The sequence below is a fragment of the Helicoverpa armigera genome, chromosome 31 (genome assembly GCF_030705265.1).
Source record: "Helicoverpa armigera isolate CAAS_96S chromosome 31, ASM3070526v1, whole genome shotgun sequence".
NCBI lineage: Eukaryota > Metazoa > Arthropoda > Insecta > Lepidoptera > Noctuidae > Helicoverpa > Helicoverpa armigera.
Window position 1 is genome coordinate 3,487,021 of NC_087150.1, and position 26,318 is coordinate 3,513,338.

At 37.4% G+C, this 26,318-nt stretch overlaps 1 protein-coding gene across 12 annotated transcripts in view; it reads right to left on the bottom strand.

Moving 5' to 3' along the window:
* Positions 1 to 26,318, bottom strand: part of LOC110383286 (uncharacterized) — an 85,253-nt gene that overhangs the window by 14,962 nt on the left and 43,973 nt on the right. Inside the window, exons 1-5 of one of the 12 annotated variants that reach the window (XM_064043199.1) lie at positions 22,753 to 22,960; positions 22,325 to 22,580; positions 21,136 to 21,219; positions 11,512 to 11,727; positions 4,541 to 4,741 (exon numbers count right to left, since the gene is read on the bottom strand). The exons of 3 other annotated variants lie outside the window; for them this stretch is intronic. In XM_064043199.1, coding sequence (XP_063899269.1) covers positions 4,541 to 4,741; positions 11,512 to 11,727; positions 21,136 to 21,219; positions 22,325 to 22,580; positions 22,753 to 22,938 — 943 coding nt within the window. In that variant the 5' untranslated portion in view covers positions 22,939 to 22,960. Of the gene's footprint in view, positions 1 to 4,540; positions 4,742 to 5,572; positions 7,057 to 7,527; positions 8,441 to 11,511; positions 11,728 to 12,567; positions 12,757 to 21,135; positions 21,220 to 21,649; positions 21,998 to 22,324; positions 22,581 to 22,752; positions 22,961 to 26,318 lie in introns of those variants that run through there. 8 more of the 12 variants (XM_064043200.1, XM_064043201.1, XM_064043203.1 and 5 more) reach the window with 8 other exon arrangements.

Below are 26,318 nucleotides of genomic sequence, written 5' to 3' on the forward strand. Positions count from 1 at the left end.
AGATACAATAAAACAAAAATCAGAACCACCTTGGAAAAGAAGAATAAAGACTAAAATAGAAAAGTTTAGGAAAGAATTGGGACAACTATTAGAAATTAAACGCGAAATCAATACACGTAGAATGCAGAAAATAAAAGACAAACTATACACTAAATACAATATTCAAAACGAAAACGACCACGACAACACAACAGAAATCATCAAACAAAAAGTAAAAGCACTTGCAGGTAGAATAAAAAGGTACGACGTTATGAATACAAAACAAGAACAAAATAAATTATTTAAGGAAAATGAACATAGGTTATATAGAAGTTTAGGAGCTAAAAGCAACGCTGATGTAAATATACCTAGTAAAGAAAGTGTTCAACAATTTTGGGAATCAATATTATCACAACCTGTACAATATAATAGGGAGGCTAATTGGATTACGGAAATAGAAATTTCATCAAATGAGGTTACCACAATAAATGAAGAAGAGATTACAGAAGACCAAGTTAAAATTGCAGTTAAGAAGTTACTTAATTGGAAAACACCGGGAATAGATAAAATACAAAATTATTACTTAAAATATTTCACTAGCGCGCATAAATATTTAGCACAGTTATTCACGAATTTAATTACAGGGGGGGAAGCGTTAGAGGAATGGTTTACGACGGGTCAGGTAATATTGATACCCAAAAATGAAAATACTGAAGATCCAAAAAATTGGAGACCTATCGCTTGTCTATCAAGTATATACAAAGTGTTAACCTCCATCTTAGCCAATACACTTTACCATCACTGCCATGAGAACAACATAATGGCAGTAGAACAAAGGGGTTGTCGGCGCGGTGCCAGGGGATGCAAAGACCACCTCATGGTTAACAAGGCCATTTTAGAAGACGCAAGTCGCTCACACAAGAACCTGACCATGGCGTGGATTGACTACCAAAAGGCTTTCGATAGTGTGTCTCACGAATGGCTCCTTAAGATCCTGGACATTTATAAATGTCCTGCTGTAGTCAAGAAATTTCTTAGACTATCAATGCCTTCGTGGAGAGTAGTGATGACAGCGCGAGGCTCCCAAAACTCCATAACCACGGATCCGATTTACATCAGACGCGGAATATTTCAGGGCGACTCCCTCTCTCCTTTGCTATTTTGTTTGGCAATTAATCCTCTGTCATATATACTTAACAAATACGAATTGAAAGGGTACAAACTTAGAGATAGTTACTGGATCAATCATTTACTTTACATGGACGATTTAAAGATTTATACAAACAGTAGAAATAACCTGAAAGTTTTATTAGACAGTGTAGAGATATTTACAAATGACATAGGGATGAGATTTGGGCTTGATAAATGCAATATATTACATATAGACTCAGGACAGAGAAGCAGCACAATAGGAGAGGGCCATATTTTATTAAGTGGGGATACATTCAAACAACTTGCCATAGGTGATAGCTATAAATATTTAGGACTTCATGAATCAGGAAAAATAGAACATAGTGTTATTAGGGATCAAATAACCAAAGAGTATTATAGAAGAGTCAAAAAATTACTAGACACACAACTCACATCGCGTTATCTTATTAAAGGTATGAATACTTACGCTATTCCAGTGTTACTATATTCTTTCGGAATAATAAACTACAAAAACAGCGATCTTAGAGCAATAGACATAAAAACTAGAAAATTATTAGCAATAAATAAGGCACACCAACAGAAAGCAGACGTACAGAGGCTTTACTTGCCAATAGCACAAGGAGGGAGAGGACTTTTAAATGTTGAATATATGTACAAAACACAAATACTAAAATATAAACAATACCTCAATACAAATAGGGACCATCTCATTAAAACAATAACGAAACACGATAAAAATAGGGTTAAATACTCAATAATAAAAGAAGCAGACGAAATAGAAACACAGCTACACTTAACACAAGGAAACCAACACACAGACAAAGAAATCAAAGACGCAATAATTAAACAACAAAATACAGTATGGCGAAGTAAGCAATTACACGGGCAGTTTCCCAAAAAAGTACTAGATCAAGCTAATATAGACAGAGAACTTTCGTTTAAATGGATTAAAAAACAACAACTTCCACCAACTATAGAGTCATCCATTTTTGCAATACAGGATCAAGCCGTTATGACCAAACAACATCAGCGCGATATATTGAAAGAACCAGTAGACGGAAAATGCCGCCTTTGCGTCACTAAAGACGAAACTACGCAGCATATTATATCTGGTTGCGAAAAATTAGCGGGGACCTACTATGTCCGACGACATAATAATCTTGTCCAATACGTCTACTGGTGTCTTGCTAAAAAACATAAAATAGAAGTTGCAAACCTTTGGTGGAAGGAAACACTAGTGCAACCACAAGTAAAAGAAAACGAGACCGCCAAAATCATGTGGGAAATGCCCGTCCAAACCGATGTCACTGTTACACACAATAGACCAGACCTTATATACACAGATAAAACTAGTAACAAAACATATTTAATAGATATTACCGTACCGTCAGATTACAATATAGGAGCCAAAGAAATAGAAAAACTAAGCAAATACCATCTTCTGAAAACTGAAATCAGCCGGCTGTGGAATACACAAACGGCTGTCATTCCGATAGTAGTAGGCGTGACGGGCATCGTTGCAAAAAGCATTAAAAAGTACATAGAACAATTAGACGCTTCAATTAACATTCATATACTCCAAAAACAAGCAGCCATACATTCATCAATCATACTCAGCAAAGTATTAGGAGATACAGTATTCGTACGAACAATAGAAGAACAACACTCGCACACTGACACACAAACACCAGCCATTCAGAACACGCATCCATCACCAAGCACGCAAGCGGAACCAGCCATCCAGGAACAGAACATACATCAATCATCTAACACTGAACATTCGTCATCATCACAACCTAGAAGAGGGAGAAGAAGGAGAAGAACAACGCAAACAAACACATCAACTACATAATACATATACTTAATAACAGACTAGGAGGGACATAGATATCTTTTTTTCCGCGGGCTGCGGAACGGGATACCTATTAAACCGACATAAAGTCGAGAAGGTCAAACCTACCACATCCACTACTATATTTACTACTATATTTATTTTTACACGCAACACAAAAGTGTGTTTTATCCTCAGCGGTCGGTGACGAACTAAACATTGGCCGAATGTGTAAACACCACACGCCAAGCTGGGCCAAGATTCCTTTGATGTGTGCCCAAAAAACCGACAACTCGCCGAATGCGCGCCAACCTTGACAAATGTCCGCCAACCTGCACCAATACCCCGTGTACACATTGGTGATGGCGTGTATTGGCCGCACTTGGGCCAACGTGTACTGGGGCCTTTAGGCGCGGTTGTTCGAAGCTCAGTTACGTCAAGTCAAGGTTAGGGTTAAATTCTAGTTACAGTAAAATTAACAGGGTTTAAATTCAAAAAGCATTGTTGGAGTACCAGTTAGTTTTACAAACGTTAAAATTTCATAATAAAAACGTCATATTTAATTTGACATTTTTATTATGAAATTTTGACGTTCAACCACGCTTTTTGAATTTAAACCCGGTTAATTTTACTGTAACTAGAATTTAACCCTAACCTTGACGTAACCGAGCTTCGAACAACCGGGCCTAAGGTCTGGTTGTTCGTACGTTATGGTAAAGTTAAAGTTAAAATTTTACCGTAGTCAATTTTGACCACGGTTAATTTGACATGGGCCTAAGCTGCTTACACAGCAGGACAGGATGACTTTTTACCGTCGCGTCGGGAAAATAAGGAGAGTAATTCTAAACTTAAAGAAAAAGTTGTATTTGAGGTCTAGAATCACTCTCCTCATTATCCCGACGGTAAAAAAATCATCCGGTAATTATACACGAATGTCCAAGTGATTTCAGAGGTACTACTAGTTGTGTATTTAAATAACATCCAGTTTATATGTTATATTTTATTTGTAAACATAAAGAAATTAAAACCGCTTATTATTAAATACACAATGCGTTATCTATTGTAAATAAAATATTATGAAAGAAAGAAAATATATTTTTTCAGAAAATATTTATTTATTTCTAATTTTATGCCGTACATAATAATTGTGTGCTAAAGAGATATCACAATAAAGAGTATCTCTTTCTTTATTGTCTATCTTTCTATGACAAAAACTGTTGTCAAACAATAACTTGAATTTTAAAACAAAATACTGTTACAGCCTTTTTATCGTCCCACTGCAGGGCACAGGCTTCCTCTCACACGGAGAAGGATTGAGCATTAATCACCACGCTTGCTCAATGCGGGTTGCTGATTTCAGACTTTATAGTCCAGGTTTCCTCAAGATGTTTTCCTTCACCTTTTTTCAGCCATTGGTGTCTAAGTATACTTAGAAAGTACATACAAACTTAGAAAAGTTGCATTGCTACTTGCCTGACCCTGGAATCGAACCCACACCCTCATACTTGAAAGGTTGGTTCTTTACCCACTAGGCCACCACGACTTTCAAAATAAGATTAGAAAAAATATGCTCAATACCTGAAAGATGCAGCGTTGGTACAGCTAATTTACTTAATCTATTCTTGGGATAATGATATATTTCTTCAAAATGGAGACGGCAGATTCTTCTATTTCTAAATATATGATCACCATCTTCTCCCACAAGACCAGCATTGACAACCCATGTATGAAACTTGTCACTATCAAATGAAGGGTTTGGGAAAGCATGCAGCACTGCCCCTATAATAAATAAAATAGGATATTAAATGGACATAGTTTTGCAGAAACGTTCCATCCCACAAGTCACCCGAAATCGAGTTATTGTGATTGAACAGCCTTAAATTTAGCATATGGTTATCTAAACTCAATCTAATTCAACTATAAAACCTCTAGTACCTTTACTAGTTAGAATAAAAAAGAATACAACTGAAACGCGTAAATGCTTATATCTAATTCAAGTTGAATTTGAGATATAAGCATTTACGTACAGTGGGTTGGAACGTTTCTGCATAACTACGTCCAAATTACAATCTAAAAGCTAAACTGCAGACATTAAAAAGTAAATATTTTAATCCTCTACTACAGATGTAAAATCATGTTCATTTTACACAGGAGTCCTCGATAACGTTCAGTTTAAGGCTCTTAAGCCCCAAGCGGACACCAGTGTCAGAACACCTATTCTGTCTTTAATTATGGTATTCGAAAGGTTAAATGTTCATAAATACTATGTCTTGGACAGTAGATAGGCGGACCCCAGGCACCGAGGTGGAAGCCGAGGAAAGCAACCGGGAGAATGATGATGATGAGACAGATAGATACCCGGCAGGTCAGCCGAAACTGTCAGATTTCCTCAACTAACCTTGAACCTAATAATTTAGAGATAAATTAGAAAATATATAGCCCCAAGCGAACGCCGGCGTCCGCACACATATCATATTCCTATTTTGTCTCTAATTACGAAATTCAAATGACTAAGTTTGTTGCTGGCGTTTGTCAGCTCGGCTATATTTTGTGTCAGCTATCACTGGCCGGCAAGCTAAAGGTACTATCTGATAATAAGGAGAAACTAACCTGTGCCGATCGACGAAGCGCAGCTAGGAATACAACACGTCTTTTGAGCACAGAACATATATACCCTAAAGGGAAGAATAACGACTCCGTACAAATTTTATGAGGAAATTTTTCCTTACCGGCCGGCGCCATCTATATTCCGCCCACGAAAACTAGAGAGTAGAAGCTAGGGCGGGAGTTTCAAACTACAGTATATTCTATAGGTCATTTTTATTGCATTTTATGCACAAGTACAGGGGCCCGATTCTCCTAAGTTAATAATGTTAAAATCGAATAGAAATTGAATCGCAATATGATCGCAGTAGCAGTTTTAACCATATCGGGCATTCTGCTACTAATATAAGACCAATCGTATTCCAACGACATTCGATTGGTTTGCGATTGGTCTGCTATTTTGGTGATTTTGGTCTATACGGTAGTTTGCTCTACAATCATATTGCAATCGTAAATCATTTGCAGACAAAATGATTCATTATTGAATGACAGAAAAGGATAAAAACGTTTATTTCAAAGAAAAATAGCGGAATGCCACATATGCTTCAATCGTAATTGAGTCGGGATTGAATCTCAGTCGAATGTGAATCGACTCGACTGAATCGTAAAATTAGGAGAATCGGGCCCCAGTGCGTTCGTCGATTATGGCTGAGCAAGATTATCACATTTTGCTCAGCAATAATCGACATGAAACACAGTGTACTTGTGCATAAATTGCTAATATTTATCTTTATAGAGCAGTGCAGCAGTGTAATAAAAGGAAGATTACAGTACAAGAGTTTTTTATTTAGCATGTTAATAATTATAATTTATTTCCAGAAATAGGGTACAAAAGGTGTTCATAAATCACAAGTATGTGCACCTATGTAATGAATTTTAAAATACATGAATTTAATCAATTTAGGTAGGTATTTCAGACATTTTCGTCCAAAATAACAAGTATGGATGGGCCTATTGCATACAATTTCAACATCAAAACATAAACAAACAAAAATTCTAGTTAGTTTTAAAGTGTTACTATTATAAAAAACAAGACTATGTTATTATACAATAAAGAATACTATCGATTTGTTTAACAAACAACAAGTTTACAGACATGGTTTAAATTATTCTATCATATTGTGTAATAAACGTTGGTGTTATTTCTTCTTTATTATAGAAATGATTAGGAAGAGAAAGACACTAGACCAATTATATTTTGATATTTACAAACATCAGGTACAGCTGTTCTGAACAACTTCTTCTCATTAAAGCATGTGCTTTTGAAATGTTTGCTGCATAGCATCTTATGTTGTTTATGGAGTGCGTCCTGGAATTTTGGTGAAGACCAGGCTTCGTTTGGGAAGCAATACTTTGCCCATAATTCACAACTGAAAATTAAAAATATCAAAATTACACACTCATCATCAGCCTTCTAATGTTCCCACTGCTGGGACACAGCCTCCTCTCTAGGAGAGGGCTTGGGCCATAATCCACCCCGGGCCCAGTGCGGATTGGTGGATGTCACACGTCTTCGAATTTTTTGGTTCTAGGACATGCTGGTTTCCTCACGATGTTTTCCTTCACCGTTTTGAGAGCAGTAGTGACGAAATAAATTACACAAAGTTATGCGCCAGATCGGGTTTGAACCCGCGACCTACCACTCGTAAGTTGGGGCAGTTACCACTCGGCCACCACTGCTCTCAAATTACACACTATTTTAATCATTTTCCGAGTTAAGATATTATTATATCATGTCAGTGGGTAGTCTTCGCTTTGATTGAAAGAGATGTTATATTAGATACGGGAATGGTGTAAGCAAGAAAACTTTTATAGTAAGTACCTAATGATTTTGGCAAGGAAAGTTGGGACTTAAGTATATAGGTATATATGTTACGTGAGTTTGTGGTAGTTAGAAGCGGAATTAACAATAAATGTGGTATTCTATGTCGTCTAAGACGAATAGCATGGAGTGTACATACCGCAGAGCATTTTAGTGCCAGGCTTTGGAAACCGATGCAAAGTGATGCTGGGATCTTTAGAAGGTGAAGATCCACACAAGCAGCAGATTCTTGTGTTTTCTTTTTGTGAACTCATCGCGAATTAAACACAAAACAAAATCAAACAAGTCACTGTCTCAACACCGAGTCTATATCTCACAAATACACACTTAATTTCACCAAAACACAGCAACGGAGGAGCAAGCTCGACTCAACGTTATCAATGTATGTAGAATTAAATGGAAGTAGTTTATTTATTACAAATAAACATTAGTACAAGATAAAATGGTGCGCAACCGGCCGCAGACATTTTTCTTGTGACGTCAACAATGTCAAAACCAATATGGCGTCCGGACATTAGTGTTGCCACACATAATCCCCCATATATATTTTCTAATAAGTAATATTAAATTTTATATCTAATATTTCTCAACTAAGTATATTTTTTGGCATTAGAATAATAGCTAAAAGTATCTTCAAGGGTAATTTACTTTAAAAATCAATTTATACGCTCATTATTAGGGAGAATACGAAATTGTATTTTTGGTGGCAACATTATATATTTATCTCTTTTACTCTGATGTCGTTGACTCTCTCTTGTTTTCAAGCCCACCTTAATGCAATTCGTAGAACAAACTTGACAGACCCTGCTTTTGAGGCATTTTATAGTGTCAATATCACAAAAACAACAAAAACAGATTCACTATCTCCACACTCGCAAGTCAAAAGCGAAATCTTTAATACGCGAAGGCTTATACGGAGGAGGTTAACACACTCGACTCGACGTATTGAGCAGTCCGCATATATAAAAATTGCTTAGACATACGATGAAACTGAAAAGAAAACAAGAAAGTAGCGCGTACGGATCCGCTTGGTTTCAAACAGTCTCGTCGTAATGGCTGCCATGACAGAAAACAAAGAGTGCATTTTTAAGGATGCGTTCGTTTTGTTATAAGTTATCATTATTAATTACTTGTTTTGTTTGTAGAAAATTAGAAATATTAAGTACAAATTGACATTATAAAGGAAGACAAACTAGCAATCTGTCAAAATCGTGTCCATTTCGACCGCGCGGCCACCTCATAATTTTTGATGAAACTTTGCCAGGAATTAGTAGTAATTTGTTACTTTTCACTCCTCTTTTCCTGAATTTGTTACAAAAAAAACCAAGCCGCTATGACAAAGAACAGTTGGCCGCTAGAACCGCCACTTGCCGTAGTCATCGCCCGTGATTACTCAGAAACTATACAATGTAGATAGACGAATGATACATCAAAAGAAAGGTCTTAATTTGTTAAATTTGTTACAAAAATAAAAAAGGTCAAAACGTAGATATACAAAAAGTTATGCAATGTTAAGTTTTCAGGTTATGAGTAGGTAAGTATATCACCGTAGGCACCAAATTAATAGAGGCTAATGTGTATAGAAAATTAGTCTTTAATTTGTTACAGCGAAAAAGACAAAAATACTAGAAAGCAGGTTCAATAATATGTTAGAGTCGATTTTAGTTGGCCGCGCGGACGGCAATATGCCTAAAATACAATTTCGTTTTTCTCGTTATTAAAAGTAGGTTTTAGCTTAATTAAAGTACTAGTCGATGGGTAACGTAACCTAGTTTGAATAAATATAGCGAATTTAACTGCAGCGTTCGTATTTTAGGAGATATTTACAAAAACACAGTGGTATGAAACTGTATGAGAGTAGGGTGTCCATGCATTTTCACATATTCGAAATTTTCGTTATTCACGTCTTATTTTTTTAGGGAGAGTGCATACTTTATAAAAATCAAAGTCACAAATAGATTAAAATTTCTTTATTTATAATCAACAAAAAGGCAAACAAATCAATTGTTTGCCTTTGTGTTAACACAATGTGTCAAAAATGTGACACAGAGTTGAAAGGTGAACTTAAGCTAGGCGAGATCATAACATTTGATTTAAACGGAGCTGCAGACTCAGTTTTACTCACTGAATTGCCGATTACTCTTAGCATTAAGGACAATTATTATATTATATTATGTTAGTTTATGAAGATTTTATATTTATCTGGTTGTCTTTTATTACTTGATTTGTTTGCCTTTGTGTTGATTGTAAATAAAGAAATTTTAATCTATTTGTGACTTTGATTTTTATAAAGTATGCACTCTCCCTAAAAAAATAAGACGTGAATAACGAAAATTTCGAATATGTGAAAATGCATGGACACCCTACTCTCATACAGTTTCATACCACTGTGTTTTTGTAAATATCTCCTAAAATACGAACGCTGCAGTTAAATTCGCTATATTTATTCAAACTAGGTTACGTTACCCATCGACTAGTACTTTAATTAAGCTAAAACCTACTTTTAATAACGAGAAAAACGAAATTGTATTTTAGGCATATTGCCGTCCGCGCGGCCAACTAAAATCGACTCTAACATATTATTGAACCTGCTTTCTAGTATTTTTTTGTCTTTTTTCGCTGTAACAAATTAAAGACTAATTTTCTATACACATTAGCCTCTATTAATTTGGTGCCTACGGTGATATACTTACCTACTCATAACCTGAAAACTTAACATTGCATAACTTTTTGTATATCTACGTTTTGACCTTTTTTATTTTTGTAACAAATTTAACAAATTAAGACCTTTCTTTTGATGTATCATTCGTCTATCTACATTGTATAGTTTCTGAGTAATCACGAACGATGACTACGGCAAGTGGCGGTTCTAGCGGCCAACTGTTCTTTGTCATAGCGGCTTGGTTTTTTTTGTAACAAATTCAGGAAAAGAGGAGTGAAAAGTAACAAATTACTACTAATTCCTGGCAAAGTTTCATAAAAAATTATGAGGTGGCCGCGCGGTCGAAATGGACACTCAAAATCTTCCAAGGGTTGTCATCACAGTGGCAGCAGTGTTGCCCGTAAATAATAAAAGGATTTAACATGTTATCAGGCAGTCTATGTTGCAAGAAACATAACAATTTACATAATCAAAGATCAAAGAAAAATTTATAACATGGCCGATGAGCACTACACAGAGTACATAAAATTATGACTCGAGCGCCATCTAACGGTATACGACGCCCCTACAACCAGCAAACCGGAGACTCCAGAATACATTTTTTAATTCCCCAAAGTAATTACCAAAAGACAAATCACTTGACTGTTAATTTGCCTGTAAAATTACTTTGGATAAAATAGAATTCAGGCAAATAAATAAAACAACAGTTAAGTTGTTGACTGATTTTTTATGTTTTTTTTATTACTATAATATCTAGCTTCTGCCAGCGGTTTCACCCCCATCCCGTGGGAACTACTTTCCGTACTGGGATAACTAAGTTTATATTAGCTACTAGGAGTCCAGTATTCTAGACAAAGTATTATATTTATGATGAAAATTATGAAAAAGATCTGTCTTTTTGCCTCCTGACCTGACGATTTTGAGCAGTGAAAAATTTCACAACTATCGGATTTTATGAAATTAAGTCCCAATGGGTCGACTTACCTCCGTCACTTTTTTCACATAGTAATCTGGCCCGCACATTCGGACCAGTTTTCCCGACTATTATTATACCGTGTAATCTGGGCCGCGGTCCAGAGGCGAGTTTCCCCCTAACCCTTGTTTTCGCTCCTCTGTCAAGTTTCAAGATAATTGAAATTCGATTATCTTGAAACGGGTTAACTTTTGCCCAGTGTATCCCATGGTCAAATTTGTCCATATTGACCTATAATATCACCTCATGAAAGGATGCGGTCTACTTACCAGTAACCCTGTATACATATATGTATAGAATATTAGTTTGGATGGTACGGAACCCTACGTGCGCGAGTCCGACTCGCACTTGGCCGGTTTTTTTATATTTAGTGTAGATGAATGATTTTTAACAGGTTTCATTTGCTCAGGTTTAGTAACATATTTTGATTTTACAGTAAGTTAGATAAAATTAGAAATAATAATATAACAAATGATGATCGACCTTACCCGACAATAACAAAGTGGGTACCGCACCATGGCACAGTCTTCTTGTACATGTCAAAAATTTCAGTTCAAAATGGTCATGGCACACTCGTCGGTTTTTATACACATAATGGGGATCCAGAGCTAATTTATCAATGCCAACTGATCGAGTCCATGCAAGATATTGATCCATATACTGATCAGGATTAGGAAACGAATGCAAGACTGTATTTTCTTTGCCTAAAAAATATTATTTAGTTAAAACTGAGAGCACACACTATAGCGAGGTACAAATTATTTGATGTCTGGTACAAATAAGGTAGTAAAAATTGATTTTGCTCAATTTTCAAAACTCTCTCTTGGTCCAGTCATCCTGACCCGGACTTGTTGCGTCAAAAGATAATTTTATTGTAAGGTGTGTGAAAGATAACAATTATTGTAAGGTGTCATAATATAATAATAATATATAATGTCGGGACACCTTTTCACACACGGTCGGTTAGCCCCATGGTAAGTTATTAATTAACTTGTGTTACGGGTGCTAACACAACTGATAAACTACATATAGCTACATATATACGTATTTATAAATACATATTGTAACACCCAGACCACGGCCAACAAGCATGCTCATCACACAAATGTCGACCGAGCCGGGAATCGAACCCGGGCCCTCAGGTTCGGCAATCTGGCATGGTGACCATTGCACCATTGAGGTCGTCAAAATTATATTATTATCATAATTGGGTGGTTTTCAACTGTTTGCTTTGCGCACCTTATTAACATATCACAGGCCTGTCGGTCTACTGGTTAGTGACCCTGGCTGCTATGCCAGAAGTCGTGGGTTCGATTCCCACCCAGGACAAATGTTTGTGTGATGAGCATGATCATTTGTTCTGTGTCTGGGTGTAATTTAGATGAAATATTTATGTATTTAGAAATACATGTATATAAGAATGTTTATCAGTTGTCTAGTACCCATAACACAAGCTCTGCTTGGCTTGGGACTAGGTGGCGTTGTGTGATAGTTGCGAAATATTATCTGTGTCTTTTTTATATTATCGAAATAATTTCACTTACGAGTTTTACCGCATTTTGGCACACAACAACCTCTTTCAGAAGCAGCCATAACCCAGTACAAATCGTCAGGTAAAACAGGGTCCAAGGTTTTATGCGTAAGTCCAACGTAACAGGCGAAGTTGTCGAAAAAATCATAAAAAATAAAAGCGGAGCACATTCACAAAGAGAAACTGAGTGAATGACATTGACAGTGACAGACCAGATATTACATTATAACGTTCCTTTACTAACTCTATCCACGGAAGCAAGAGCTAAAAGGTAAACAAAGAATGACAGTTTTTCAAGATGGCGGTATAACCCGACCGATGACAAAACGTCACATTTTTGTGTAAAATGTTCGCAGTATCTGTGACTTTGTCATCGGGATTCTCGCCACAGAGTGTCTTTGGTAAGCACGTGTGCCTAGAATTTTCAGCTGTTTTCAGTGTTTTAGTGATCTTTTGTGACTTATTTTTGTGATTGTGTGTTGTCCTTGTGTTTGTTACCAGTAGTGTAGTGTTATTTAGGTAATTAACTAGGCTTAACAAGCACTATGGAACTCAATAAACCCCCCGACCCCGATCCTCCCGACATCTCTGCATTTGCTCCTCTTTCCCCCAATTACCCACTCTCCCAATTCGCCGATGTTGCTTGCAGCATCGCGGACTCCCTCACCTCATCACCCTCGAATGCCAGGAAACGCTCCGGAGATGATGCAAACATTGCCGTGTCAACCCCGCCACCGAAACAACTAAAGAATTTAATTGGCCGCAGCAGGTACTCTGCTACTGATAAGGCACCGTTCATTGTACACGTCTCTCGATTGGAACCCCAGCCTAACACCGGTACCTCTCTGCATCCAGTTACTTTTGGCATATTCCTTCAAAAACACAACATAACTTGCATTGTCCGCGATGGCGTTAAAAAAGTCGGCAGGAACCGTGTGTCGGTAGAATTCAAATCCCCTCAGGATGCGAATTCATTTATTATTAATAACATCCTTCCCAAAAATAGTTTTGTTGCGTCTATCCCTACTTTCAATATTACTCGCATGGGTGTTGTTACCGGTGTGCCCACAGATCTAAATGAAGAGGAAGCTCAAAGGTATCTACAAGTCCCCTCAGGTTGTGGTGAAATTCTAAAAGTGCGACGCATAAATAGGAAAGTGGTGATTGATGGAGTGACACAATTTAAGGCAACAGAAACATGTGTTCTAACATTTGACGGTCAGGTATTACCACAAAGAGTTTTCTGTTGTTATACTTCCCTCCCAGTCCAACAGTATGTCTACCCCACCATCCAGTGCCGTAAGTGCTGTAGGTTCGGTCATGTGGAACTTGTTTGCCGGTCTAAACCCCGCTGCAGTAAATGCGGCCATGATCACCCTGGTGATGGTTGCAGCATTTCTGAGGCGGAGGCATTTTGTGTGCTCTGCTCGGGGAATCATTTTGCGAATAGCAAATCTTGCCCGGAGCTGGGCAGACAGAAGGCCATTAAGACCGTTATGGCTGAGAAGTCCCTCTCATATGCTGAGGCCAGCAAAACTATCCCAATTGTTTCTCGCAACTACGCGAATGCTACAAAAGCAGTTCCTGTCCCCACTCAGTCATATCGCAAAACCGTTTTTCTTAAGCCGAAGACCCATGCCCCTCTATCTCCCTCTTACGATAAAGCTGCTCATCAGCAAATCATTAACTCCCCTGCATCTTCACAGCCTGATGGCTGCGCTTTAAATAACCCATTCGTCGATAATAATACTTCATCACTGATAGAAATTCTTGTTAAACTTTTAAGTACAATTTTATCTTCTAATAATGCACAAATACCGTCCAACGTTGCCTATCAACTAGTTAACTTGCTCTCAAATATTAAAATGGCGTCCCGTCAAATATTCCTACAATGGAATGTGAGGAGCGTGTGGCATAAGAAACACGACCTCATATTCCTTCTCAATAAATTCAAGCCTTTGGCTTGCTCAATTGCTGAGACTTGGCTTACCCCGAGTCTCAGTTTTAATATACCACTTTTTAATATTCTCAGATGTGACAGATCTGATGGCTATGGAGGGTCGGCTCTCCTTGTTAATAATCGTGTTCCACTCTCAACCCTAAGCCTTTCTGCTCTGGATGGTGACATGAATGTAGTCGCAGGTAGAGTTGAAGGTATCACAGTTTTATCTGTCTATATCTCCCACCCACAGCACAGGTTCTTAGGTACTATTAGAGACATTCTAAACAATATTGTAGGACCCGTCCTTGTTATGGGTGATTTCAACTGTCACCATTTTAGATGGGGTTCCAATCGCTGTGATTCTTTTGGGGAAGGTTTAGTAGAAATCTTGGATGACCTAGACCTTTGCATCCTAAATGATGGTAGTCCTACTCGTAGATCCCTCCCCGGTCAGCAAAAGAGTTGTGTAGACCTCACATTCTGTTCAGTAGAGTTGGCGGCATCAATTCATTGGGAATGTACTAGCCTTACGCATGGTAGCGACCATTACCCTATTGTTATAACTTTTCTTAATAAAACCTATTTAGAGAAAACTTCTCCTCCACTATTGAAGTACAACCTGACCAAACCTGATTGGTCGAAGTTTTCATCTTTACTGGAGGAGAAAATCAGTTTGCTTCCAAATTTAACTTCGAGTTCCCAAGTTTCTTCTGGTCACTGCCATGCTAAGAGTTGTTACGATGGCTTTATCTCGGCCATTACTTCAAGTGCAGACACTTCCTTTTCATTGCGTAACTCTGCCAGAAATAAAATCCCGTCACCGCCGTGGTGGGATCAAGAATGCACATCGGCTGTCAAAGAAAGGAAAGAGGCCGAAAAACAGTACAATGAAGCGATGAATAGCGACAATCTCCTACGGTACAGACGAGTGTTTGCTCAATCTCGGCGGCTTCTTCATAAGAAGAAACGTCGTGGTTGGGTTAAGTTTTGCACTTCTCTATCCCCTTCCACTCCCATATCAGCAGTATGGAAGAGCATTAACCGTTTTAGGCGAGGCTGCTCCCCATCTATCTCCTCCCCCATCACGAGAGAAACTGCTGAATCCTTCTTCGACAAAATTGCTCCAGCCTATGTTCCTTCATTTCCAGAACTTCTGCTACCGTCTGTAAATATTTTGGACGATCCTATGAATGAACCATTTTCGTTGGAGGAACTCGATGCGGTGTTACGTCATGTTAGGGATTCCGCCCCAGGCATAGACGGCATACCGTACTCATTTGTAGCTCATTCCGGTTCTCAAGCTAAGCAATACTTCCTGGAAATTATCAATTATTGCTATCAATATGGTTGGGTTCCTGACCAGTGGAAAGTCCAAATAGTTATTCCGCTCTTGAAACCTGGCAAGACTGCTGATGATCCGAATGGCCTTAGACCAATTGCTTTGTCCTCAGTGTTGGCCAAGTTACTGGAACACTTAATTAAAAATAGGCTGAGTGGTTGGTTGAATCTAGGGATTTACTGCCGAGCCACCAGTTTGGCTTTAGAAAGGGGCTTAGTACCATGGATAGTGTGGCAATTTTGGTAACCGACATCCGTACAGCCTTTTCCAAAAATGAATCTGCTGTAGCCGCATTCCTTGACATATCTTCCGCATACGACAGCGTTCTTCTTCCAGTTCTCAGGCAGAAACTGCAACAGCTGAGGATTCCGGGTAAGATGGTACAATGTATATGCGCACTCCTTATGTCTCGCTCATTAATGCTCAGAGTGCAGGGGGAGGTATTCGAGGTGAGGCAGACGTGGAAGGGCCTTCCTCAAGGCTCTGTTCTAAGCCCTTTACTCTACAATCTTTACACGGCAGACATTGGCTCCAGCCTTAATTCTGATTGTCATTTACTGCAATACGCTGATGATCTGGCGTTGTATGTTGTCAATCCATCCATCGAGGATGCTGCCTCATCTCTGTCTCTCCCTGGACTCTCTGCACGCATGGCTTCTGGACCATGGTCTCTCATTATCCGCCCCAAAAGCTCGGTAGTGATCTTCTCCCGAAAACGACTGATCCCTCAGGTCTCAGTGAACATCCAAGGTCAAGGCATCCCCATAGCCAAAAAGGCAAAATTTTTAGGGGTTTATTTAGATTCAAAATTATCCGGTATTCACCACATAAATTATCTAATCAAAAGATGCGAACGAGTCATCTCCATTTTGAAAGCTCTTTCTGGGGTCTGGTGGGGGGCACACCCCTTCACTATGAAATTAATTTATAATGCTTTAGTCCGTAGCATTCTGGATTATGGGTCACACTTGGTGATTCCTGGTAACAAGGGTGCCTTGGCCGGCTTAGATAGGATCCAATCTCAATGCCTCCGGATCATCACAGGATGCATGAAGTCGTCGCCTATTAACGCCTTACAGGTCGAATGCGCTGAACCTCCTTTAGCCCTGAGACGTCAGTACCTTGCTTCCCGTTTTTTGTCCAGGGTTATTCCTAAATCATCCCACCCTCTCATCCCAAAACTCAGAGAGCTTGACACTCTTTGTCACAGCTCAAAATATTGGGAACATAAAGAAATCCCTTATTCCTTAAAGCATTCCGATTTTTCAAAATTTAGAATCTCCTATTGCATCACATCCCAGGCTTCCTTTATTTAATTATCCCTATGATGTACTCTGCTTCACTCCTAATATATTTTATAATATTGGCATATCTAAAAACTCCCCATCGGCAAATTCGACCTTTAATGCGGTTTTGGGTGAACGATGGTCTGGGTTTCAAAGGTTCTTCACGGATGCTTCCAAATTCAATGACGGTTATACTGGAGCCGCGGTTTATTACCAGAACTCGAAAATTATTATGAAATTCAGATGCCCAAAGGAGTCTTCTATATTTACAGGCGAGTGCGTGGCATTATTGGAAGCTTGTCACTTTATAGAGTCCCATGAGATCAACTTCGGAGTTATCTTTACTGACTCCCTTAGTTGCCTCCAAGCCCTATCCCAGAATCCCTTTAGATCTAAACTCCATTGTCCTATTGTCCTAGATATCAAAGTCCCTTTCTCTTGCACTCGGCAAGAGAAAGTTGTCCACCTAGTTTGGATTCCCAGTCATTGCGGTATAACGGGAAATGAATGTGCCGACGCATTGGCTAAAGATGCATGCACATCTGAATCAGCGGACCTTGCACACTTCTCCCTTCAAGGGCATGACCTACTAAACGTACCTAAATTGAGTCTTGAGACCTCGTGGCAGGAATGGTGGAATATCTCCAGCAGAAAGAAGGGTAGTTCGTACTACGCTATCCAACCGGCAGTAAAATCGAAACCGTGGTTTACTCGTTTTAAAAAATACCCTAAACAAGTTATTTCGGTTCTATGCAGGATACGTTTAGGACATTGTTGTACTCCGGTCTTCTTGCGCAAAATTCGGGTGCAGGACTCATCTCTCTGCGAGTGTGGACTGGATGAGGGTTCCCTGGACCATATATTTTTTAATTGTCCCAATAACTCATCTTTTGATTTATATGGTCGTCTCCAAAAACTGAAGATTCCTCTCCCTACTAATTTCCGTTCCCTCTTAACTTACTCCTGTCCAGAACTGCTCCAGGCGCTATTGATGTCCATCCATCGTAATAATATTAAATTATAAACTCTGGCCTATCTATTTAGACCACTGTTTGTATAAATGTGGTATATATGTTACTTGTTTTATGTTACTAACATTTTGTTATTATTTATATACAGTCATGGACACGTAATTAAAGACACTGAACTTACCGGGGCATTTCATCTGTATTTCTTTTTTTACATTGCCGTGGGAACTTTCTTTTCTATTTTAAAATATTTAAGAAGGCATTGTGAAATGTTAAAACTGATGACTATATTTAATAATCCCCCGCGTCTAGTTTTTTTTCGCTTTATCCGAATCCCGGGCGGTATGATCCATAACGAAGCCTGGCCATCTAATTAAAGACACTCCATTTGTTCAGAGGAAGAAATACAAATTATTAATATTATTGGAGTTATCTTTCTACAACAACATTCCCTACTCTATATTTAAACATTCCAATAAGTATTAATATTTGGTTTATTTCCTTTTACCTCAATAACAGTACGACATCCTTGAATGAGCAAGCGGTCAGTTTTGTAGAAGTCGCTGAGGGAATTTTCTTCCATGCTTAATTAAATTCTGTGTAAAATTGATCGATGTTCCATGTACGACTTCTTGCCATGGTATTTTTTGCCTATTACCAGTTTTAGTTTCATTGGATTTGCAATAGGCCAAACCAAAACCGTCATAAGTTGCCCGATCAAAGAATCATTTTTACTACTCTTGCAGTGTCTTTCAGAACTTTTCTAATTTGGAAAGTCCTAATGACCGGTAAATTATGCTTAAATTATAACAATATGCTTATTTCTGAACTATTATAGTACTTGAATTCGCCTATTTTTAATAATACGTCTCTGAAAGGTCTTACACTAAACAGTGGCGAGCAGCCAAACACTATAACATTTTCGCCTCCTACGTTTGAGAACTTTCTTGGTGTACTTTGGTTCAATCACATGTTTTGGAGGTGACTAAAATCATTTTTTTTTTAGAATTTATCAAATTTCTTTGTTTTATCAGATAAAAAAATATTTTTTTAATACTTGTTCAGAGCAACTTTCACCTTTGATAGAAAACTACCAACTTCATTATGGACACGCGGTGCTTTCCCAAAAGTAACATCTTCAGATACGCCATGCCCTACAGCTTTTCCCGACCCGGTTGTAGTCTGAAAGTTCTGCAGACACGTCTGTTGTCCTTTTAGCATCAGAAGGCTTCCAAAAAAACCCGTACCGAATCATGTAAATGATTCACTATTTTATTATAACACCACTGTAAAGTCTGTTTGCGGACAAGTTTTCCTTGGCGTCGGGTTTCAGTTGTTCTCAAATTTTTATTTTTTTAGTACCATTAACAAGGCATCTTTAATAATTTTATTACCATGTCCATATTACAGTTCAAGTGGTATTAATGAATCCGCATGACAAAACTTTATTCAAAAAAGCCTGAAACATTTTACTTACCAAAATATTTGTTTTAGTCTTATTGATTGGACTAAAATGAAAAATTTTAATGAAGGAAACCTAAATTATTACCTAATTTGAGTTCTCATAAATATTTTACTCACTTTAAAAAAAACTATGGCGACTATTTTTATCTGTCGTTTTTTTTTCTTAACTGGGCTTTAACTGTCTTTAATTAGCTGACCAGCCAAGTATCCGCTACAAAAGTTAGTGTTCAGTTCCCATAGAGCGTTATGTCTAAAGTATTAAAGAGAGTAAATATTTTTTGTCCTCAATTTAAAGACCATAATGCAAGGTTTGTTTTAATAATAATAACATTACATTTTATACCGTGCTTTAGCTCATGTCAGTACCATAAATATTTATTTCACTTCGAATCGGGGGTGTCTTTAATTAGTTGACCATGACTGTATGTAAATGTATTTCTGTTTGTTTCAGTGCCGTCCTACTAACACGATAAGTTACACAAGTTTGACTACAACATCAACTTAATTTTGTCTTTTTGTCAATCACAAGCACTACTTGCTTCTCCTTCCACTTGTCATTGGCAGAATCGTCGACGTTTGCATCGACATGGATTGCCATAAATAAAAATAGAATAGAATAGAATAGACTTTGTCATCGGTCGGGTTATACCGCCATCTTGAAAAACTGTCATTCTTTGTTTACCTTTTAGCTCTTGCTCCCGTGGATAGGGTATAGACAACAAGAAAAAATAGATAGATATGATAATAGAAAAATGCAAATAAATGTGCATTTTTCTAGTATGACTAATCATTAAAAAGGCTTGTTCATGTTTATAAGAGACCATTGAGTTTTAAAGGTTCGTAAAATTCCTTACGTGATGCGGAACGGTATCCTCTTGGGCAAGGGATAAATGTAATTTGTGGTTAAATTTATCTTATGATTTATCTAAACGTATGATTGGATAATACATATTTTATTATAATTTTAATATTAATGTTTATTTTGATAATAATATTACTACATGTATAAGTTTTAATCTTGAGAACGGTGACATCTACTGCAATATGGAAGAACTTGTAAGACGCGCCGAAACCTCAAAGCAAAAATGTAAGGAGTGTTAAAGCACAGCCGATTAGCCATGACGTTAATGATGTCGTGACGTGAAGGATGTTAATATTTTATTTACATTTGTAACTAGCTTTTGCCCGCGGCTTCGCTCCCGTCAACTGACTTCTCTACTTTACCCTATTTTTTTTTATATAAGAACCTTCTCCTGAAAATAACAAACACAACAAAAAAAGAACTAGCCAAATTGGTCCAGGCGTTGTTGAGTTATGGGCTTACCAACACATTTTGCCATTCATTTTTATATTATAGATTAATTTTATTTACATTTGCTTACTTTTATCAGCCATTGGTATCCAAGATATACTTAGAACGTACATACAAACTAAGAAAAGTTGCATTGGTACTTGCCTGACCCGGAATCCACACCCTCATACTCACGAGGTTGGTTCTTTACCCACTAGGCCACCACTTAAATAATAATTACAAAAAAAAAATGACACACATGCAAACCTATGAAGTTTGTTCACACATTACCTGTCAAAGGTTTCCGTTTTGCATAAGTATGGTCAAAATGCCTCTTTCTGCAGTAAATATGATCGGCCTGAGGGTCTACATTCTCTGAAAATAAAAAGTTAATAATAGTTATGGTCAAAGTACTTGGTTCCAGCAGCATTCTTGTAGCTCATCAACAATATTTTTCGACTTTTGGTAAACAAAAGTGGTGAAGAATCTTCATCTTCCTGTCCTGTTCCCAATTTTATTTGGGGACGCCGCAATATGTCATCCTCTTCCATGTTCCCTGTCACTCGTCATACTGCCACTCACTCCCTTCCTATTCATGTCATCTTTCAGGCAATCCATCCATCTGTTCTATCTTCCTCTTGCTCTCCATACATCTACATTCATACTTCGCACACATTTTGGTAAAGAATAGCCACCCAAAGGTAGACTGGTAGGAAACACCTAAGGCGTTAAGTCCGCCCTTGTACAAAATGTGCAGAAGTATTAAATAAATAAATAACTTATTATATAGAATAAGTTTACTAACCGTTTTGAGATGGTTTTCTTCTAGTTATTTCCTCTGCACTAAAAAGTGTAGGATAAGCCGTTCCTACGAGTCGAGATTTTTGAGTCACAAATCGCTCTTCAAAGTGTCTTGAGCACACAAACAGCTTCGAAAGCTTCTCTTGCGTTAGAGCTTTCAAATCACCCCGAGATGAAGGTAAACACTCTAACCATACTTGGCGTCTTTTCTCAGTGCTTGGGAAATGGTACAAAATAGCGTCCTGTCGCGTAGCGTTACACAAGCAGCACTTGTAATACATTTTGCGTTGAGTACAAAGAACATTGAAACTGGGTTTTTAAGCGGAGAGGATACCTAACATAAACACTTCACTCGATCGAGATCGACACAACTGTAATGCACTGACACTGACGCTCACACTGACAGCTGTCATGATTTCAAGAATTGCCATATCAAGACACAAATTCACTTTTTTTTGTTTCTGGGTGTTATACAAACATTAGACACTATAACATTATGGCATAGAGTACATTGTGAAGTAGAATCCGTTTATTATGACCCCGCCTGTATTAACCAACCGTTTAAAATTGTAAGATCTATATATATAAAAATGAAACCCGGTTTCCGTTGTCACGACATAACATGAAAACGACTTGACCGATTTGGCTGAAAATTAGAGGCGAATCAGCATGAATTTACCTTCATTAATAACTGGAGATTTTTCTTGAACTGGAGTAGTTTTGGCAATGCTGCTGTCTGTTTTATTTAAGCACTCTGCTATTATAGTCATCCTTTGTCTTTTTAGAGCACATGGTCGTTCCAAACTACTGCTTGCTCGTTTTCTTCTATCTGGTTGACAATCAAATTTACAAGGTAAAATATCTGGTTTCATCCGAACTTGCGATACAAATCCCATGACATGATATTCCATGTAATTTTCCATATCATTTGGCAACTGTAATTTAAAGTCTTAATTAAAGTTTTTGTTAGAAATAGAATGAGTATTCTAACCTAAAAATCCAAGTTGCATTCAACGGAAAAAAAACTATCTTTTTTAGATATTACTTATTATTATTACGTTAATATATTTAACGAACATTACTTATAGCAAAAAAGTTAAAACTTACATCGAAATGATCCTCACAAAAGTACATTTTTGAATCCAAAGCTACATTCACGTCGCGTCTTGCAAGTTGTAGCCACTTTCGCCTTTGTTCATTTCTAGGCACATGTATAAATAGTTTTTCAGGTGTTTTAATAGTCGAGCTTTCGCACTGAGGCACTATACAATATTTGTAAAACTTGTGATCCATTTTATTGCTTTCTTCATCCACCAAAAACAAACAGCACTGTGTTTTGCAACGTATGACGTCACACGATTCGCCATGACATGACAGTTTGAGGCGTTTTGGTGGTCATATGTCAAAAAGTTCATAAAAATACAAAATAAAATATGTTTCAGTTTGTATTTTACTGAAATATTAATATTTCAGTTACATTTGGCCATAAGGCGCGCTATGAGTGTTCTAAAAAATTATTCAACTACCCTATTATGAGAGAGTGCAGGGCATCACAGAAGCCTCCTTCGCAGTTACCGCGGGTGTGGACATTGCTTAAATTATTTATTAAAGTGTGGCGAACGCAGATTCGAATTGGTCACACGTTCGGCCTAGCTGGGCCAAGTAGGGCCTGAGCCTTCCATTGGCTGATAATTATTTAAGTGTTACAACTAAAAGCAGAAGCCTACTCAAATTGGTCGGCTATGATTCGGTCACTATTGTACATTTGTATTGTATTGTTGTTATAGCACCGCGATAAAGACCTATCGTGTTAGTTCTCATGAGTTTATTGTATAGTTTACTGTAAGGCTTATTTAATTTTTAGGGTTCCGTACCCAAAGGGTAAAACAGGACCCTATTGTTTTCGCTCCTCTGTCCATCCGTCCGTCCTTCTCGCACCAGGCTGTATCTCATGATCCGTGATAGCTAGAGAGCTGAAATTTTCACAGATGATGTATTTCTGTTGCCGCTATCACAACAAGTACTGAAAACTAGAATAAAATAAATATTTCGGGGGGCTCCCATAGAACAAATGTGATGTTTTTTGCTCGATATCCATAAATATAAATAGAACATTAGTTTAGATGGTACGAAACCCTACGTCCGAGTCCGACTCGAACTTCGCCCGTTTTACTTTGTATTTATTGAGATTTTTTCTATTTAGCAATTATTTTTATTTAGAGTTTGAGTACAATTATCATGTAAATATATATATATTTTTTTTTTTCTATTTGTTTTTTATAGTTTATTTACAAATAACTTAATAATAAATATATATACAACATATAACTAACTTATTACCTAATATATACACTTACTATAAATAAAAATATTTAAAAAATTGCATCAAAAAACTCCTCATCGCTGCCCACCGGGAGTGTACCCAAGAGGCTGGCAGCATTGCCACGTTGGATGGCAATGCTTACTTTTTGGCCAAAATAAAAACCAGCCCTTGGGTCACCTGAAGTGTCAGCAAGTCGCTTAGCGATATCCCTATATAGGAGATAAATAATATAATAATTAAGTTAAATTAGCTGTAAAGTTGACAGTTGTCAATGTCAACTACTTACTATTTCCAATGCCATTTCATTGGTCGGCCTAATACTACAATATTCACACAGAAATAAACGGTACTTTTGACCCTGATTCCTTCAACATCCAAGCAGCGCCATCTATCCGCGGTAAATGATTACGCAAACTATTTATTGCAAAATGTTTTACGATTGCAACATGACTGTAGAGCAGATTACCCTATAGACCAAATGGCAGACCAATCGCAAACCATATTGCAATCGTAAATAATTTGCAGACAATATGATTCAATATTGAATTACAGAAACGGATAAAAACGTTTATTTAAAAGATAACACATACGCTTCAATCGTAATTGAGTCGTGATTAGATCTCAGCTGATGTGAATCGTATGTCGCTTAAGCGAAATTTGTAGAATCGCGCCTCAGTTCAACTCGAAGTGGAAATCCAGGGTCAGCGGCTTACTCAAAGTCAAAATCCAGGGCAAAACGTGTTTCAAACAAACAAACTCGTATTTTTCAGGTAACATCTTATATCATTTACCTACTTAGTCAAAGACCACAATATACACATAGAGAATGTTGTTGTGTCAAAATGAGCTTCAAATGAGACTCCATCCAGTATATTGATTTAATCTTTCATGAAATAAGTTATTCCATTCAGTATGTTTTGATATTTTTCATAGTTTCAAATATAGCTATGACCGGTTGGAATATTAACCTTGTATAGTGTGCAAGCAAATGTATTAATAATCGTCCATGTCCACTGAGCCCTGAAACTTGCTCGCGGGAGGACTTAATGAGCGCATCCGGCCGTCCTCTCGCTGTAGCGGCATATTTGGCTGACATAGTGTAGTCTCAATATACAACATGTCATTGACAGGAAAGAAGAAGAAGAATGGATTTATTACCTTCAATGAACAATGTGGGTATTGCTAATTTACTTAATCTGTTCTTAGGGTAGTGGAAGACCGGTGCAAAATGTCTTCGGCATACTCTTCTGTTGTTATAAATGAAGATTTCATCTAATTCTTTGACTGTATCTCCAACAGTTTGAACCCATTTCTTGAAGCGTTCACTTTCAATACTTGGGTTTGGAAATTTATGCAGCACGCCTGGAATATTGTTTTGACTGAGCTTAATGTAAAATAACAAACAACAAAATAATATAGGTATGTAATGTAAGCAAAAGCACTGGTACTCAGCTGCATCCGGTTAGACTGGAAGCCGACCCCAACATAGTTGAGAAAGAGCTCGGAGGATGATGATGATGATGATGAAAATAATATATGTAATATGATGTACACTAACCGTCTTCAGTAGTGATAGTACAGCCAGGTACACAACAAGACACGAAAGACATTGTATGTGTTAAGTTGAACACCAGAAGAGTCAATTTCTCACAACACTAAAGTCTTATCTAAAACAAGAGTCAATTTCTCACACACTAACAATTAGTCCTATCTAAAACAAGAGTCAATTTCTCCCACAGAGTCCTATCTCACAAAACAAGAGCACTTCACTGTGAACTCGTTACGCGCAAACGGAGGAGCATATAATTCTAAGCTTGATGCTACAATCTCACCTTGAAACTCGAAAACAAATGAATAAATTAACTCATTTTTAAGGTGACGTCTAACGTCATTTATGGTCATTTTTTTTATTATTCTTGGCCATAGATATACATTGTCTTTCAGCCGCTATGGTCATTTACCTACTTGTGTGTAATATTAGGACAAAAAAACGCTTTTTGCAATGTTCATTGAATTAGTTGTTTTATTTTTTCTAGCTACTGCATTAGACTAGTGTAATACTATGAAACAACAGATATATTATTATTTTTGTTTAAATCATATCACTGTTATAAAGTGGTAACCCAATGGGTAAAACGAGTAGTTTTCACTAAGAGGGATAGATGGCGTTAGTTTCCGTACAAAAGTTTCAAGCAACCTGCATTGTTCTAATAAGAGAACATAGCGTGTATGTGTACTTGGTCACAGAGTATTTTATTTCAAGTTTTTATGTAGGTTTAACGGATTTTAAAGGAAAGCCACTAGTGGTGCCATCTGTAACCACAAACCAACAACTTTTATAACATGCCTG